At 36.8% G+C, this 18,447-nt stretch overlaps 4 protein-coding genes across 6 annotated transcripts; 1 reads left to right on the top strand and 3 right to left on the bottom strand.

Annotated features, from left to right (window-relative positions):
- Positions 1-31: 31 nt before the first annotated feature.
- On the bottom strand, positions 32-2,072 carry LOC110374214 (pre-mRNA-splicing factor ATP-dependent RNA helicase PRP16). 2 transcript variants are annotated; one of them, XM_064036538.1, is made up of 5 exons: positions 1,799-1,940; positions 1,489-1,651; positions 1,110-1,320; positions 681-783; positions 32-537 (listed from the first exon to the last, which is right to left on the bottom strand). In XM_064036538.1, the coding sequence occupies exons 2-5, from the start codon at positions 1,639-1,641 to the stop codon at positions 429-431; spliced, it is 576 nt and encodes a 191-aa protein (XP_063892608.1). In that variant the 5' UTR covers positions 1,642-1,651; positions 1,799-1,940; the 3' UTR covers positions 32-428. The 2 variants fall into 2 exon arrangements, with proteins under 2 accessions (XP_063892608.1, XP_021187500.1); XM_021331825.3 differs by having other exon boundaries at positions 43-537; positions 1,916-2,072.
- Positions 2,073-3,342: 1,270 nt separating this feature from the next.
- LOC110374199 (uncharacterized) lies at positions 3,343-6,521 on the bottom strand. The gene is made up of 5 exons (XM_021331804.3): positions 6,192-6,521; positions 5,131-5,308; positions 4,539-4,759; positions 4,077-4,207; positions 3,343-3,615 (listed from the first exon to the last, which is right to left on the bottom strand). The coding sequence occupies exons 1-5, from the start codon at positions 6,339-6,341 to the stop codon at positions 3,396-3,398; spliced, it is 900 nt and encodes a 299-aa protein (XP_021187479.3). The 5' UTR covers positions 6,342-6,521; the 3' UTR covers positions 3,343-3,395.
- A 157-nt stretch (positions 6,522-6,678) lies between these two features.
- LOC110374193 (uncharacterized) lies at positions 6,679-8,650 on the top strand. 2 transcript variants are annotated; one of them, XM_021331798.3, is made up of 5 exons: positions 6,679-7,072; positions 7,295-7,466; positions 7,734-7,954; positions 8,118-8,248; positions 8,467-8,650. In XM_021331798.3, exons 1-5 carry the CDS (start codon positions 6,920-6,922, stop codon positions 8,648-8,650), a joined length of 861 nt encoding a protein of 286 aa, XP_021187473.2. In that variant the 5' UTR covers positions 6,679-6,919. The 2 variants fall into 2 exon arrangements, with proteins under 2 accessions (XP_021187473.2, XP_063892649.1); XM_064036579.1 differs by having other exon boundaries at positions 6,961-7,100.
- Positions 8,651-8,792: 142 nt separating this feature from the next.
- Positions 8,793-16,630, bottom strand: LOC110374192 (uncharacterized). The gene is made up of 4 exons (XM_021331797.3): positions 15,625-16,630; positions 12,399-12,618; positions 11,262-11,454; positions 8,793-10,469 (listed from the first exon to the last, which is right to left on the bottom strand). Exons 1-4 carry the CDS (start codon positions 16,291-16,293, stop codon positions 10,331-10,333), a joined length of 1,221 nt encoding a protein of 406 aa, XP_021187472.2. The 5' UTR covers positions 16,294-16,630; the 3' UTR covers positions 8,793-10,330.
- Between the last annotated feature and the right edge of the window lie 1,817 nt (positions 16,631-18,447).

Below are 18,447 nucleotides of genomic sequence, written 5' to 3'. Positions count from 1 at the left end.
ACAATTAGTTTTTGAGTTGAGTAAAAAATATGTATTGATTTAACCCATATTTAACCTCAGTTTCAAAGCTTTTTACCCATAGGTGTGTATGCTTGGCTAAAAGTATGATATCCAATGATATCTCTAAAATATTGAAACAAAACGTAACAACGCTCCGTTTTGAACTTCACACAAAATCGGTATTTACACTTTTATGTTGGTGTAGAATAAAATAACAGGACAACTTTCTACTTTTACTTATTTATTTAGATATCTTCTAAAATATGTACACACGTTTAATACTTATCTAAAGTCTAAAAGTGCTAACAACACCATCCTAGAAGTACTAATACCTGATTACAGATGGCGCATCTAACATAGAAAAAGTACAAAAAGTTTTGCTCTACATTCTATCAGTCTAGCATTAATATCACAGATTGCTATTGTCCTCATTCTTCATCATCTTCGCCTCCCCAGGTGTACTTCTCGGGAAGCACGTAGTCTCTAGGATCATGGCCGACAGCTTCGACACCACCGTTGCCATCATCCGCGCCCTCTCTAGAAAACATAAAGAAAAAAATTAGTCATCATTTTAATAAAAACAGTAGACGTCCCTCATGCTGAACCTAAATAGTAATTAGCTTTAACTATAATCCATATGTAGTTTTCAGAAACTTGGAAAACTTGTTACATCCACTTACTTTAATTCTGAGTGCGTCTCGTCACTGCGTTGTTTCTGCTTCTTCTTCTTGGGGCGATGATCCTCTTCATCGTCCAACTCTTCGGGTTCTCTTTCTCTTTCAGCTGAAATCATGTAAAAAACAAAGCTAAGTAGGGTATCTCCAATCAATGTAGAAAGGTACCTATAAGAAATAATGAAATAAATAAAAAGTTCTCGGTTAGCAAGTATCAAGTCTCTTTATTGAGCAGATTAGTTTTTACGCTGAAAAATTATCTCTAGGCGGAGTTGTGTAGGTACTTTGGAATTGATTTTAATGTTTATTCACAAGAATTGTTTTCAAACGCTCGGTAACTATTTGGTATTTAACCGAACCACTTGAAGAGCCTCTTTAAAAATTTCCGAGGTCTTCTAATCAGTTTTTCTGATTTACTATCACCGTCATCATCACCTAGTCTTTCATAGTTGTTGCTGTAGGCTCCATCCTGGCCTTTCTCCTCTTGTCCGTAGGAGTCTTGCTTCTCAAATTCGTAGTTGTCTCCCGCTTTCTTGTGGTAGGAATCAAAGTGCTGATAGCCTTTCTTTCCACCCCCTGACTTCTTACGGGAGTATCCGATCTCACCGTCACCTTCCCGTTGGACTGATTTGTGCCAGTCATCCGGCTGTGAGAGATAACTTGTTAAGTAAAGAGATATAAAGAAGATTTATGTAGAAATTGTTCTTAATTGGTATAAATATTTAACTGATTTAAAAATATTTCGTATAGTAACGCCCTGTGCAGCCTTTATTAAATCAAGTAATTTATATGTTTCACAACAAAATTTACTCACCGCAGCAGCTCGCGTTTCTCTGATGTACGATCCCACTGAGACGGTGTCATCGACCATCAACAGGTCTTCAAGAGTGTTGGGTGCAGGGTTGGCAGGCAGGGCTGCGGCCAGCTGGAGCAGGCCCAGGGCAATAGTCGCGAATTTCATCGCCATTGCCGAATCTCTGGAATTGTGTTTTTATTAGATCTGTTCGTTGCTTTAGTTTAATTTGAGATAATTCGTCAGTTTGCTGTATCTTTCTATCTCTGTTAAATGACTCCAATAGAAATGAATAGTTAATTTTAATTTGAATTTTCATTGCAGTACTTACAACTTGGCTTTGGATGTGACACATTCGATTATACAACTACTGATACAATAGTCACTGATAATTAAAAAAAACAAACGAGCAACAAATAGAACGTTACCTAATAAACTTTTTACTTACGTTAAAAAAGTGCAGTTGGTTGCTTAGACGCGTTCAGTTCGGTACCAACTCAGCACAATAATTCAATTCTTGTATTTTATATAACTCGATATTGCAGCTGCCTTGGTCTTTCACAACGGCTGGCTGACCTGTGATCGGTTCTTCTAGAGTACCTTCAACCAGGCTAGCGGTTTTTGTGAGCACTCTATAAATGAGATCTTTAAACTCACTTTTGTGGTTATCGCCGTGAGCTTGTGTGATGACCCGTGACTGGTCAACATTCCTTTTTTAGACTTTTCTTTTGTTTGGCGGCCTTTCTTTATTTTATTGTCATTTGCTCAAAAACGACGAAAACTTATTAGATTAGGCACGCACTTGATTAATTTTAGTTTCTTTAAGAATAAATAGATTACTACAAAATGCACGGCTTAAGTTTCATCATTAGTAAAAAAGTCTTCATTCATTTGATACATGATGGTATTCATTACTTGGGTGGACGTAGGACATACTGTACTACGTCAATAAACGATTTTCTACAAACGACCAGACTCAACTGCGTCCCCTTTATTTAACGCAGTCGCATTTACAAATTAATTACCACCATCTTCAATTGTGTCACCAAGTTTCTACGACCTTCAGGTATTTGTAATATTGGTAACTTGCCAGAAAATTGAATGTTTCATTACTTTAAATGCTGAGAATTACAATAGCTCATGATAAGCCAACACAGCATGAAATTGAGTAAATACCGCAGACACGAAATGAACTTGAGAAACCTATCGCCAATATGTCGCCGGTGAAAACAGATTTGATTATGAAACGACTTGATTAGGTATTTGTACCTTACTTATTGTATGAGTTGCAAGAATGTTAAATGTACTGTGTCAAGAGGGGACCGTTTAAGCAGATTTTTACTTTTGTGGAAAATGTTTGAAAGATGTTAAGTTTGAAAAATGCAGTGTTCAAAATCGTGATACTTTTTTTGTAGTATGATGCAATAATTTTAAGAAGTTTAGCAAAGAGATAATAAAAGATTCACGCCTTGACCAACATTAACAAATATTATAATAGCCAATCATTTGATGTCACAAAAACTGATAAAAATTATGTATTTCAGTACCATTGTCGATTATGACTACCTACAGGTTGATCGGTTACTCACATCCAATAATGGAATCATAAATCTATCATTTCTGTATCATCATCATCCTGCCCTTATTCCAAGTTTATATGTGGTTGTTGCAGTGTATATCTTTACACATGTCTATATGATTGTAGCCAAACCTTTGACGTCCAAACCAACAAACATTTGTACTGATTAAGGTAGAATTTTGTATTTCGATAGGTGAGAGATGGCTACCTAACCTACCTACTTTCTATGCAGAGATGCGTGAAAAAGTTGCCTCCTGACGCAGGTAAACTAGTCAAGTTAACAATAAAACAAAATCTTATATCAAAAAGTGTTTACTTTGCAGCCGTCATTAAGCCGCCATTATACGTTCTACTTATTCTTGGTTTCAGTGCTTAAATCATTTTCTATATTCTTGTCTGTATGAGCGGTGTACACGGAGATGAAGTTACTAGCTTTGGGAGTGATGTGTCCTTTGAGTGTGGGCATTGTTTCAGTAATACGAGTTCTTTTGTCTCTCAGTGCGTCGGATATAACATCATAAGTCAGCTGCCATTCTTTCTGCAGTTTCAGTTCCTCGATGGCATTTGCACTGAAAGAAGAATGTTTTTAACATATCACAATATTTAAAAATATAAGGGGTAAACATAATTCATGTTGTGAGACAGGTGATGAGTATGAATGTGGACGGATATAGTGGCAGAGGACGACCAAAGAAACGATGGATGGACTGTGTGAAAGTGGATATGGTTAGAAAGAATGTTACTTGCCAGATGACGGCAGATAGAAGAGTATGGAATGAACATGCTGCGCCGACCCCAAATAAAATTTTGGATAAGGGGAGGAGGATGATGATGATGTGGTAAAACGTATGCCTAGCTACACAGCTTCTTTAGGAGTTGACTTTGATCTTTGGTATCGCGATTGTAGAGTTCAGAAAGTCAGTAGTTCCAAGTAATACCCTGGTACCACTTAAACCAATTAAACTTCAAGCTGATCCCAAAATAGTTGGGTAAATATGGATGATATCTTAGAAACGAAGGATTTACTTACACAGCGTCATCAGTTACGTCAAACCGCAAGACTGGGAAGCCGACATCGCGACCCCTCTGTATAGCGTTTTTAACCAAGACGTGAACTATCTCCGTGTTTTTCGGAGACTCGCGAGGAACTATGAGGATGACCTGACACAAAATATTTACAAAAAAATTAAAACTTGTGAATCTCAGTCCGTGAGGAATAATTACTTAGATCGGAATTTTTAGACAGAAATACAACTAAATTACACGTTTACAGAAATATTATTGTTCGAAAGATATCACGTCCTTAGATATTTTGGGCTTCATACAATAAGCTGTTGCCAAGTATAGATGAGTTTCCAACCTTTAATTTGTTAGCCATTGTTTGCGAAATATGTAAAGCTTTTGAAACGCACTTTTAAAGTACTATATTAAATTTTACCATCAACAGCTTGCAAAATACGGAACCACGTGTGTAGTGTTGAGCTCGTATCACCTGCAATATGTTATGCACGTGGTACTTGTCGTGCAGGGCGGGCGCACGCAGGCAGTGCGCCGTGAAGTGCATGAGGCGGCGCGAGCGCGAGCATCGCACGCAGCGCGCCCACCGCTCCAGCAGGCTGGCGTCCCACGGGCACACCGACATGCCCAGCGCCAGGCCGCGGATCTGCGACCAGCCGCGCCGGGTCTCCTGCTGCTCAGCTAGCATGGAGTGACCTGACAACACTCACACTTACAATCTTCCTCCTGTCTTAAATAGTACACAAAGTGCACACACAGCACAGTGCAAACAGAGTGTGGTCTCAAAGGATAGCACCGCTAAGTATTCTCGGTCAATCCGTGGAGTGACCTCTATGTGACAACGACTATTTCGAGTTCAAAAGCTGCGTTAAATTTGGGTCTCGGCAGCCGCTAGTAGGTATATCTCTGGTAGATCTTACATACTAAGGAGTCTGGAATAGGTGGATTCAACTGGGTTGAAGAAGTTTGATACGCAGTCATTGCATGTAAATCACCCATACCTACACCGACTCCAACATACTTTTAGAGCTGTAAAGGTGCACATAATGCGTAAGAAGTTTCCGTACCTTGTGCCAATGCCCTAGCGACGTAATCGCACAGCACGAGGTGTGAGGCAGACGGGGGTGCGACGACTCCAGGCCACGCAGCTTTGGCATGCTCGCGCACGAACCGCAGCACTCGAGGCACGTCGGCTGGCCGCGCGCGACGCACTCTCACGCGGTCCTCATTCTCGGTGCCCTGCACCTGGAATGAGTATAACAAGCATATTCAAAGTCAACGGTTCATATGGACCTATTACAGGTACTTAAGAAACGTCAAGATAGTTGCGCGGTTCCAAAAAGTGGGTCTTATGAAGTAGAATCGGCAAGAAACTCCATAGACACTCTTTTCAAAAAACATTTAGGGCATGTTAAAACAAACTTTCATTCGCTGAAAGCAGGGTCTAAGTTCGGCAAACATACCGATCGGGGTCCACTAGGAATTTAGCAAAGAGGATTTTATATTAACATCAAAACAGAACATTACCTATTATAATAGGTAATGTAAATAATTATTTACATAACATGGGGTAAAGAGAATGTTTATCAAGGTTTGTAATGAATGAAGTAAAACCTCAAGAAAGGGGATTTTATTAATTTCTTTGCCAGTTAGATCAGTGAAAAGGAGTATTTTTAAAATATTCTCACAGCAAGTGTTTGATACTGACGTTGCAAAGAAAGTAAGGAATAGTTAGTCATGATTGTGTAAGAATTATGTAACCACGCAACTTTAGATATCTCGTTACACAGTAGGTATACCTATAGATAAGTAGTCAATATAATGGAAATACATTTCTTGTTTCATGTTTAGTCAGACGTTAACTTGTATTATGGACCCACTGTGCCAATTAGTTACAGTTATTACTATCTGAAAAAGTTAACACCTGCAGAAAGCCTGTTTTTTTTAATATTATCTGTCTAAAAAATATATCTGTATGAAAGAAACCAGAGCTAAATATTAATTGTGGTGAAGATTAGTCATCAGCCGTTTGATGACCAACTTTTGAACCTACTTTTGTCTATCAACATTGATTGATTTATTGCTACACTTAACAATGATAGTTCATTGGCCTTCTATTGAGGAGTACCTTAGAGCTGACCACAGCATGCTTTGAATTCACATCTTGTTTGTCAGTGTGGGCTCTCCGGGGGCTGCAGAGGCAGCTGAGCGCGACTTGCGGTTTTCTAAAACTCTGTTTCGCTGTAAATAATCTGAACAAACTTGACAACGCGGACATACTGGGGCAGCCGAGAATGATTACTTTTGTTTCATTTAAATTTCTTAAATCTATTTATGCCTGTTTAGCATGTTTAGGTCTTTTAATTGAATTTATAATTTAATAAAAAATAACCAAATGTATAATATGGTGGCATAGTGACGGTTGCTTTGACAGTTTGTTGCTTTTAACGTTTGGCTTTCTGAATTTGAATTGTTTTTCTGCCGGCCAGGTTGAGAAAAAAAGTTTGTAATTGCTAGATTGGTACTTTTTTTATAAAAAACTCAAGAAAATTGCAAAAACAAAATTTTATGTAGAATTGAATCATCATCCTGCCCCTATCCATGTAAGAATGAATGTAAGCTATACTTTTTATAAAAGGGTTGTATAAATTTTTTTAAATGACAAATATTGATTTGAAATATTCTCCTCGATGACCATTTGCGAATTTATGAGACCGTCATCTGTCAGCATCCGAATTAATTCCTTTCCATCTCTCAGAACCATGTCGTAAAATTATTTCAAAAATAAAAATAGCAATAGGTAAAAATAGAAAAAATATTATGAAATCATGAAGTAGACTAAGGCCAGGGGTAACAATGCAGTGTTTGAACACGCTGAGAGCCGGCGCGCAGCGGCTGTCGCATGCAGCGCCCACGTTCCACTTGCCTCCCCAATACAACCTCGTAACGAAAAGGTTCAAGAGGCAATCTCCATGCGATTATATCTTAATACCTAAGGATAAGAAACCGGTGAGCTACTCAAACTTTAATGCTATAGGTATTTAACATATAACTACCATACAAATCGTATATGGCTAGCTGCTTTCTGTAGTTTTCTCCACGTCTCGAAGGAACTAATAAAAAATATCTATCTACAGGAAATCTTCTATCTCCTTACCACACTCTAACTTTAACTTTAGCGGTTTCAGAGTTTGGTACCTAGTAACACATTCAATTTTTTTACTATTGCAGTGTTTCGATATTCGCAACGTAACAATAGAACGAGCAACAGAATGTCACTCAAGGATGATTCGTTCGTTCCTCTACACGCACTACTGGCCTCGGGAGCCGAGCGTCATCAGCTTATGGATGCCCATCAACAGTCCTTATCTCGATATACTTACCGACAAATACTCTCATTCTGGTAAGCAAGACAAGCCGATAAATAAAATAACCACCACTAGATAGATAAACCACCGTGTATCATAAAAGCTGAGAGTTAATACTTGTCAATCAATAACAATTTTATATCTTACTCATGTGTCCATTACCTATTACGCACCACGCCGTCCAAAGCCTTTCGAAAATTCACTATTTGTGTACATTAATACTTAGTCTTACAGTTGTACCTTTGTTTGGTTTCTGTTTATTTATTTTTCGTCCCAATTCTCAAACCTAATCCATTCCGCAGGAGAGCGACTCCTAGCCTTCGAGCGCATCCCGCGTACATCTGAACGCAAGCTGATCGGCATCACGATTGCCAACAGGGTCTATCCCTGGATGATCAAGGAGCTGGTTGAGTGGGCTCACTGCACCCCCTCCAAGCCCGAACGACACAGGATGTTTTTCTGCGCCCATTGCCTGCAGAGTCCCAACTTATTTAAGAAGTATAATGTTGACTATATTTATGATGTGAGTATACAATGGACAAACTATTGTTATATATCATTTATCATTCTGCCTGGACCGTATAATCTCAATGTATTTTTCGCGTTTATATATTTAGTGTTGTAGTTCAAAAAATGTAATATAATGATAAAAATGAAGTATCTTATTATACCTACTGCGTTGTCAGATCGAAGTACTGGGTACTTCGGCCGACGTGACAGGTCAGGGTGTGGGCACCATGCTGCTGAAGACAATCCTCGCCAGTGCGCGGGAGTTGCGCCACCCGGTCGTGCAGGTCGTGTCCAAAAGTCAATATACGTAAGTTACTGTTTTTCTGTCATTTTTCTGTAGTCCATCGTTCATAAGCACTGCGATATTAACTTAATATTACCAACCATCATTTAACCAGCATATATCAAGCTTTATGCCAAAGTTAATCGATCAGTCAGTCAGATAGATTTGAAACAAGGTTATTTTTATAAATATTAATTAAGAACAATTTATAAGTTTATCTGAAACGTGAAATCAACTTCCAGTTCAAGGATTTGTGAAAAATGTGGCATGAAACGAGTTTGGGCCATGGATTACACAGAGTTCGTAGACGACTGCGGGCAGCGTGTGTTCTTCCCGAGGCGACCTCATCACACTGTTGGCGTTTATGTTAAATACTTTGACCCCAAGAAGGGAATGGAACTTCCATGTAAACGAAAACCTCAATGAGGATTGATATTCAACTTACACCAGTGCGAGTACTAAGTGACATAAATAATGCTGTTAAGATATTCCGCGTACAAGCTGTTTGTTACAGAAATCCAATTTTATAATCAAACTTAAAAAAAAATGGACATTAATTAAAACAAACTGCAAATATATGTTTCTTTTAATAAAAACAATACAAAAATATAAAATTCAGAAACGCTAACGATAATAAATATTACTATAACTGTTCCTATCTAATATTATTTGATCCCTCGTAGGCACTATATCATTTTGGTATTAGAATATTTTACTTCTAGACTATTCTAGAGCATCATTAGGAACATACTAAAAAAACTTTCCAAAGTATAGCTGACGAAAATGAACGGCTCATCAGTGAACTGAAACATGTCTGGAGTATAAAAAAATATCAAATTACGAAACTATTTTGTACAATAAGCCTATCATACAAACAAAATGTATAGAACTTTTGATAGTAAAAACCTGAAAGAAGTTCATCTGACAGCAGAACTGCCTAAATAAGAAACAACACTTCCTACTAAAGGTTCTAACATCAATTCGGAACAACAAAATTGAATTGATGAATACGTTACTGACGACAAAGCTACATTTACCTACTGAAATAGTTTGCCAAATTAATGAGCTCACAAAAAATGAGTTCAGACTAACAAAAACTGTTGCACTATTCAATGTACAAGGGACATGTTCGATTCGTCGCGGTTACGTCAACCAATATTTGTGCTACGGTCAATGTTTGTTTCCAGCGAATATTAAAGTTATCTAACTTAGAACGTAAGAGAAAATTCCAGATTCATTGAAGATTAGGTTTTACAATTAGAGAGTAAAATAAGAAGATGATAAAAATTAATTGCATGATAAGAAATCTGAAGTAATTACTAAAAAGTAAAAAAACTAATAAAGGCAATTATATAGATAGAAATGAAACTTTAGATTTAGGCAATTACACTTTTTGTTTGCCAAAAAACAAGAAAGTAACTAGTTTTGAACTAAACGCAAGTCACGTATTAAAACGCAATGATGAAGAACTTAATAGAAATTAAGAAATAATCAATTTTGTTGAAATGAAAGTTTTTAACGGAACAGAATCAATTTTGTATGCGTTATTTTTTAAACCACTTTCGATATAAAAGCCCTTTAACTTTTTATACTAGAAAGAAAAGATCATTATTAATACAAAAATTGTTTGAATCAAACATTGACTGCAACTTGGTCAATTATTCTGTTCGCTTCGGGTCAGTTCTAATTTCCATTTAATTACAACTATTATGCGATTGTTAAGAAGCCATGAAAATAATTAACTATCGGGTTGCAGCATCAGATCAGATGAGCAACTGAATAATGAAGATTACGTTATTTATGTTTTTGTTCTTTTTTGTGATAAATAAATAAAATAAGCGCCTGTTTCAATATTCCTAAGTTCCTGGTTTATATGTTGGATTAATTAATTCATCATCGGCTTGGCCTTAGACACTGCAAATAACGTTTAATATTCTGTACAAACTTAACTATAGTCTACAAGACAACTTAACCAAAACCTACAAATAGCAAAAACGTCGTTCCGTCGTCTTCGCTACACACAAACTATAAACCAACATCCCTAAATGGCAAATAATGCAATAGAGTTCCAATAGAAATTGACTCTTAAGACCTAAGTGATAGGATCTAGTTTTTCTTGTAGCTCCACTGGGATCCTCCTTCCTTGCCTCCCCTCTTGCCGTGGTCGGAATGGTTTTCGTGATGGTGTTCATGGCCATGCTTCCCATGGTAGCCTTTGTGGTCTGCGTCCACATGACCCTTGTTGCTGGAAAATAAAATAGCCTTTCTTTAGTATTTGGTAAGAGATCCAGGAGAGATCAATTAAAACGTGTGCTTAGTGTCTGGCAATAGTGGCTTTATAGATTTAAGAAGTTATGAATTCCAACAAACTGGCGTTTTCATTATGTTCACTACCAATACTGAAGTGAAATTGGTAACATTTTATCAGATTTATGTCTTTCGTATTTACTTAAATTATTCGGTAGTCGGTTTTACTCGGTGAACCCGAAGAACAATCTCTGCTGATTGAATAATTAAGGAACCACCCATGGGTAAGACGAACATGTTCATCCAACAACGACGGATTATGATCTAAAAATATCTTGTAGTGCAGTTATTTCCTGCAATTCACCTGCCCGGCTTGTTGACTATGATATCCTTTTGTACACGTGATACACTTCATCCAAGATCACTGAATTATATCCAAGTACAATGCGATATGCTATCTTTCAAGTTATGTAAATCTGGTATAACGACGGTTCACTTAAGTCATAGGTCACAATGGTCACAGGGTCAATCAAATCAATGCCAGCTAAACCATAATTAGTTATGTTTGCTTTGGTCCGGATGGGTGACTATTCGGTTTATGTGTTCATGAATTTAGAATCACAAAATATAACATAATGGTTTGAGGAACATAATGTAATGGAAATCGATGATTATACATGTGTAATATCAGGCTTCTAATCCTTCCCAAGCTTATCGAGATTAATCGCCAACTCAACTAAAGAAACATTTCTGATGAGTTCAACATGAATGAATTCAAACATTATCATACCTGTATCCCTTCTTTCCTTTCTCAACGAAGTCGTGTCCAGCATTGACATGATGGGCCTTCTTCTTGCCACTCTCATTGCTCGCGTGTTTGGCATTGAACTTGCCGTATCGGTGGTGCTCGCCACTTTTGTGGAAGTCATCGTAGAACTTATGCTCCTTGTGAAACTCGTCCTTGTGGTACTTGTTGTGGTAGCCTGCAAGATTTTGATAAAGTATCTAAGATTTTGGACTGAGAATGAATGATATAATAATTTCAGAGTATTATTTTTGACCCCAAAGCTCAAGATCATCTGTTACATTATACAGAAAAACATTCAATGAATACGATACTGTGGTTACGCTTATTGGTCAATCATGATTTCAACAGGAGCTTATTTAAATAATATCCTTCTGTAACAACACGTCAAACGATGTAATAATCTTTAACTTTATAAGGAAAACTAATGTTACGATAGTCAATAGCTGTTATAAAAGGAGTACAATGAAAGTCGTGACGCCCCAAATTTTAGGTTACAAGACAAGTACATTTTTTGTCATACAATATAAATTTCCGAAATCAGCATGAAGACAAATTAAATAGAACTTTAGTCACGTACATCTTGCAACTAGTTGAGCCCGATCCCAATTTGTTTGATTATGACAGTGAAAAGGATTTTGAAGTGCAACCTCGCAAGTAATTCTTTGTGAACGAATCAATAGAAAATCTTAGTATTGCGGTTGAGGTCAAATCAAATTGAATTCGAATAACAAATAACTTTACGTAACTCGGCTTTCACTTGCCCGCAAATTGTTACATTTTCTATTATAACAGGTTGAGTTGGGACTTGCTTTGCCCAAATAACTGTTTCGTTCTAACTAATCGATTAACGTAACTTTACATAATACGTGTCTAAGTTTTTTAGCCGTATCGTCTTTCCTTGTTGTCGTCGCTGTTTTGTCTGTTTTTGTTACTCTCACTCAACTAGTCGATGAGAAGGTGCTGTTTTCGGACATTGCACATGAAGACTTTTATGATGTTCATTGTATCCAGTTAGACGACTTCTTCGATCCGTTCTTTGATTGTCATCTTATTTAATTAAACCAACTAAAAAATATATCTATGCAAGTATAAAATATCATTTTGAATCTTTGGACTCACCCTTAGTCTTGTGTCCTTTCTTATGTCCCTTCTTCTCATCAAACTTGGCTCCTCTCTGTCCAAAGGCTTCTTCTTCATGACTGCCCTTATGACCAGCATGGTCGTGATGTTTCTTCTTCTTCCCCGCAGCTTCCTCGTACTCCTTTCTATGACGTTCATCAGTCTTGAAACCTTTGCCTCCTTTGTCTAAGTAGTGGTCTTGGTGGTAACCTTTGGAGGTCTGAAATGCATGAAAACGAAATTTTAATAGTATTGTTTTAATCTGTGCTTTATTTTTATGAAGTATTTAATGCAATGATAAGTGAGCAGGTATTGATATGATTCAATCAATATGTTGATATGGTTTTAACTTTGTCCGAGTTTTGCTAATATTATGTTCTTATGAATAGTGTTTTTGGCTCCTTAAACAGTCAGTATACTTATATAAATAGAAGAATATTTCTTCAACAATAATTATCTCCACTCTTAAAGTCCTTTGAATACTTAAGACAAAGAAAATACTTATATAATGATAACGTAACAATTAACAGTATTTAACTAGAGATATGGTTATCCATTCAAATTTTATAAATATTAGTATAGAGTTTGAGCTTGTATGCTAGTACATACATTTTATACTATGAAGTATTTTCCCACACCTTGAGAGTGTCACTATTCTATGGTTTAGTGATCTATGATAATTATATTTCAAATTAACGAAACCACTTGGGTATTACGAAAACTTTGTTTTGCATGTATTTCGTTTCATGTTTAACTAGGTAAATTGGTTGTATTTGTTATGTAAGTAACAGTACGTATTTCTTTATATAATAATTATAATACCTACCTATACTTAACAGGCACTGATAGGTATCTATTATTGTCTTTGATTATATCAGTAATACCTTTATAAATGACATGACCGTTTGTTTTTGTTTTGAACAAAGGGTTAATTAATTTTGAGATGATTTGTATGATAATACTTAGGCACAAAATACATAGGTACAGAAGTCAATCTACATACAAAGCGCGTTCGAGTCACGCAGACAAAGGTGTCTATGTGTGCGTGTTCACAGACGCGCTGTCTCAAAACAACTCAAAACAGTGCGAGCGCGGCTGCCGCTTTCTTGAGATAAGCGCGTCACACAAAGGTAGATAAATGTGCACGCGTTGTGATACCTACCTAACTGTAATTTGACTGTAATATTTTTAATTTTAATAACAAAAGAAAAAGTAATAATGGAGCAACAAAATTCGTATTATAATTGAACAAGTTGACGGTTGTTTTATACAACAATAAACAGTGAATTGTCGTTTTTTTTAGCCTGCCGTATTACCTATAGTATGTACCTACTTATTTTCTCATATTTCGATGGTTCGTTTAATAAACGCAGTAGGTAGGTACAGTTAGGTGGGTAGGTAAGCGCCCCGGCGGCGGCCTCTGGCCCAATGCCGTAATAAGTTTTGCTAGTGTCGACCCAGGCGAACCTGCCTACCTACCCTCAAAGATTATTGCTAGTAGGAGTTGATAATTTTTGTGATCATGGCGAGACTATGTTGTAAGGTAGACGAAATAAAACTCGCACATCAAGTTTTCTGTAGGTAGAAGCAAGCTTAGATCAGGGACTGTACCAACCCATTACATACAAAAATATTTTTTTCACAAGTAAAGAGTAGGGCAAGTATATATGTATGAATAACAAAATTATAAATTGCGGTTTCTGAAAAACGGTATCTCGTTCAAACGAATTTCCGTTGAAAGTGTTTATTAACCTCTTGTATGCCACATTAAATATTTTATTATTATTGGTTTATATTTCATTTTTCCTGTTTTATTCTCAACAATACATCAAATAATTAGATACGAGTACCACTACCACGTTAGTTTTATGCGCATAAAACAGTTGACAGCCCTAGCGCGACCGCCGAGTTTAGGCATGAAAAGTGAAGTACATACATGAGATTGACTTCTGTACCTATGTATTTTGTGACTTAGGTTCATTACGTTCAAAATAGATTAAAAATAATTCAGGTTCATTCATCTTCTTGAAGCCAACTTTTACACGTGAAATATGTACGCAAATTGTTTACGTAACAAAACTGTCACAATACTAGACTCACATTTAGTCAAAATACGTCATCATGGAACTGAAATAGCTTTGCCCTTTGAATACCTTGAAATAGAACATAGAACTTTGCGCTAAATATAAAACTTACGACCATTAGACTAACGATGTTGTTATTATGTAGTTAGATACAACATAATATTATGTATGTAAAATTATGTCTATTCATAGTAATTACTTATGAGTACAATACCTTCTATCTGTAAACTACATCAGAGTTAAAATAGGGGTATTGGTTACACACAATACCAATATTATGCCGCTGCGGTTAGAAATTCTCTGCTAGTTATAATAGATAAAGGTCAGCAACCTAATTTATGTACTTTAGTAGGTATTACATAGTTCAGATAGTTACTTATCAATATCTTTCAATATAATTTATCATTTAAACTGTAAGTATCATAAATTAAACAAAAGTGAGGGAATTGCGGTTGGGGCTGTCTTTGTGGAAGTCAAGAAGGCCTACATGACGTTCAAAAGTAGACTACGACTGCAATTATGATTATGATGGTGACGAGAGAATATGACAAACTAATGTTATAGAAAAATATCGTTAGGAAATCTTAAATCAATAGCTTTAGATTCGCAAAGCTCTGGGAAAATATGAGTTAATTACCTGGGAGATAAATTAACATAGGTACCTATTAAAATTATTTACACCATTTACGACCTTTTTAATGATTTCTGTTTACCGGTTTCGGAGCACCTTTATCCGGCGATGTATCTGTTTATCTACACATAATATTAAACTTCTTCAACAGTTTAGATTTTTATCTATCTGTTGTATTTGTTTAGAAATCTTAATTATTTACAGCAACAAATGTTTTTGTTGTCATTTCCACGTTGCGCAAATGTCACGCGTCCTGGTTTCCTCTGATTACTTTAGCGAATTTAATTAGGTATAATAAAAACACTATTACGACAATGTCGGTCACTACTTGAATAGATATCTAGTGCTTGTTATCTTAACCAGATTATTTTGGCCACCATGGAAGAGTTTTGATGAACAGATAAAAGTGGTTCAATGGTATTGTTTTAGGTAAGTGCCTTATCAACATCACCAAAGAGAAGTACAATCAAAATCCTTAGATATGATGTATGATAAATGATGTAACACTCACCTTGCCACCGTGCTCATTATAATGTCCTGCATGTTTAGCATGTCCTCCTCCTTGACTATGTCCGTGAGCATGCTTCGAGTGATGTCCTGTCGGTGCACCGTACAAGTCTCCTCCTGGAGCCAGCTGCTTTGGTGCCTGGATCAACGGCTCAGCTAGCACAGGCACTGGGATTGGATGCTCAGCAGGTAGGGGGTTTGAAGCCAAAGGAACAGCAACTGGTGGACTGGCAATAAACTGAACAGGTCCGCCCAAAGGTTCCGCAGGAGCAGCAGCCTTTGCCGCTTCAGCAATGTTAGCACTGTTCACATCAGGTTTCAAGTACCGAGGGCTCGGGACGTACACCTTGTGGTAGTGGTTGGCACTGGCTGCGAGCATCTCTTCGTAGGGTGGCGATGCCATCTCACCATCGTCAGTGAACTCGTGGACTTCATACTGATGCACTTGACGGGGCACTCGCACATAATCCGCTGAGCGCCGTTCTCTCGGCTCACAACACCTCTTGACACGGATATGCTCCTCGAACGGTCCTGCATCGTGAACATCACGTTTACTCCTGGATTGCTCGTAGTCATCATAAGAGTCATCTACATCTTCTTCTTCCACCCATGGCTCCTCTGCCACCTCGGCTGCAGCGATCGCCAGCAACAGCAGAATGACCGCTGGCCGCATATCGTTCTATAAATGATCTAAAACTATTCTATTTTTTTGTTTTATAGTTCTGAACCTTTCACCGTTGGCTAACAAAGGATCTTGCTAAATGCAGTTGCGATGTCAGGTTTATATGAGCGGGTGGGTAAATGTTTGTGGAGTGCGGGCGGCCGGGCGCGCGGTACGGTCTGCACTGACACAGGCGTGCCGCACCACCTAGAAAGCGTATAACGTCACGGAGCAAATTAGTTTTCCCGGTGCATTATTTTCGCGATTTTTCGACCGCAGTGAAAACAGCGGCCGTGAATTGAATTAAACTTTTACTAATGGATCGGCCGTGAGATCCGGTTGCATAACGCAATTATGGTGGAACTAAATGATTTGTATGCGTGAACTCTGACAAAAGATGTAACTTATGGCTTGCAGGTAGTAACTTGAAAAATGTTTTCGTTCTACCTGGTTTTATTTACAAACAATAAATATTACGCACAGTGTCACCGATTTATTGTTGGCAAACGAGTTCAAAATGTTCGATGTTATAAAATTGAGGTGTGTAAATATTTGGTATTTTTTCATATATTTTATCTAATATCTATTAAGTCTGTTTTAAACATAGAAATTATAACTTTATCAAATTCATATAAATTAAAAACTCTTTTGCGTACCTTCGCAAATAAATAAACAAAACGCTGCGCAGACGCATGTTTGTATGAATCACATCGCTAGGACAAGAGTGGGAGATAACATGATTAAATATTATCTGTACAAAGACGTCAATGAGCGTAAATACGGATTCACTTCCAGTTAAGGAACTTTATTTAAATCGTGTTGCAAGATTAGTAAACAATTTTGTAGGTAAACTTTAAACAACATCTACCCTACCTACCTCGTCTCATAATTGTCTCATAATTATTTTATGAGTTACAGTTGATGTCAATTAACTTCACTTTAGAAGGAAAAAATATTGATTTGACCTATCGGAATTCTTTACGTTAGGCAATTACGTAGCTCTTTCCATAGATAGGAACTAAAGAATATATTAGTCTGTGATGTTCTCCCTAATTCTTTTAGCAATTGTATCTCTCATGATATTTAAATTAGCTAGCTAGGTAATTAAAATTTACGAAAACATGTTTTTGCTTTGACCTCTGCTTGCTCAAAGCTTTTTGCGTAGATATCAAAATTGAATATTCGAATAATTTTATTTTTATTTAATTACCAAGTTACATTGCAACTTAACAAGAAGACAGGACAAAAAATATCAACAAAAACAAACAAGGTAAATAAGATATTGAGAAATATAATTCAGTAAAACCGTCAGTCTTAGAAAAAACAGTCGTCTCAGATCCAGTGTCTCTGTAATTAAAATTAACTATTACGATATTTTGTGGACAAAAAGCAGTTGATTCCGTCGAATATGACCTCAACATAGTGAGCAGAGGTTTTATTCAGCAAAAGGTTCCGTAACACAACCTCTCCTTGACCAAGATGGCTGCTGCAATGAGTTTTTACTTATTTTGATTAATGAGCCAATGCGTATTCCCGAGTAAAAAATTAATTAATTTTAAATATAGTAATTTCATTTTCATTGATATTCTGCAATTAGTGATACTGAAGTTATAAGCACACAGGTTCAATAGTTTGCGGGAACAAAAGTGTAAATAATTCAATTTATTTTTTCAGTACTATAACTGGGTAGTGCTGTGACAGATACTGGCAGATTCTTGTCGCGCGTATCAAAACTGAGCGTATTTTACGCGCGACATCACGCATACGAACAGAAAACTCCGCTGAAAACGCTGTATAAAAATGTAGATTGCATCTATCCAGAGGTGAGTTGAACTAGCATTTTAAAAGAAAGTGTAAGCTAAATATAAGTCATTTACAAATTATACACAATTGCCGCCATTACTATTTTTCGTCACAGAATAGGACTGCGAAGTGACGCACGAATGCACACGGGCGTTAAATTGAAATAAATACATCTTTAAGATGTCCAATAGGTACAAGGTAACTACTCAATATTTGCTTATAAATGTGAATCGTGACAGTCTACAGCTACGATACGGAAATATCGGTTACATTAGTCACGATAATGTCGGCTTCAGTGTTACAGATGAGAAAAACTAGAACAGACGTGAACAGACGTCATTGTAATGCAAAAAAGCTGTCATA

The sequence above is a fragment of the Helicoverpa armigera genome, chromosome 10, assembly GCF_030705265.1.
Source record: "Helicoverpa armigera isolate CAAS_96S chromosome 10, ASM3070526v1, whole genome shotgun sequence".
Taxonomy (NCBI): domain Eukaryota; kingdom Metazoa; phylum Arthropoda; class Insecta; order Lepidoptera; family Noctuidae; genus Helicoverpa; species Helicoverpa armigera.
This window is presented reverse-complemented; position numbering and strand designations above follow the sequence as displayed.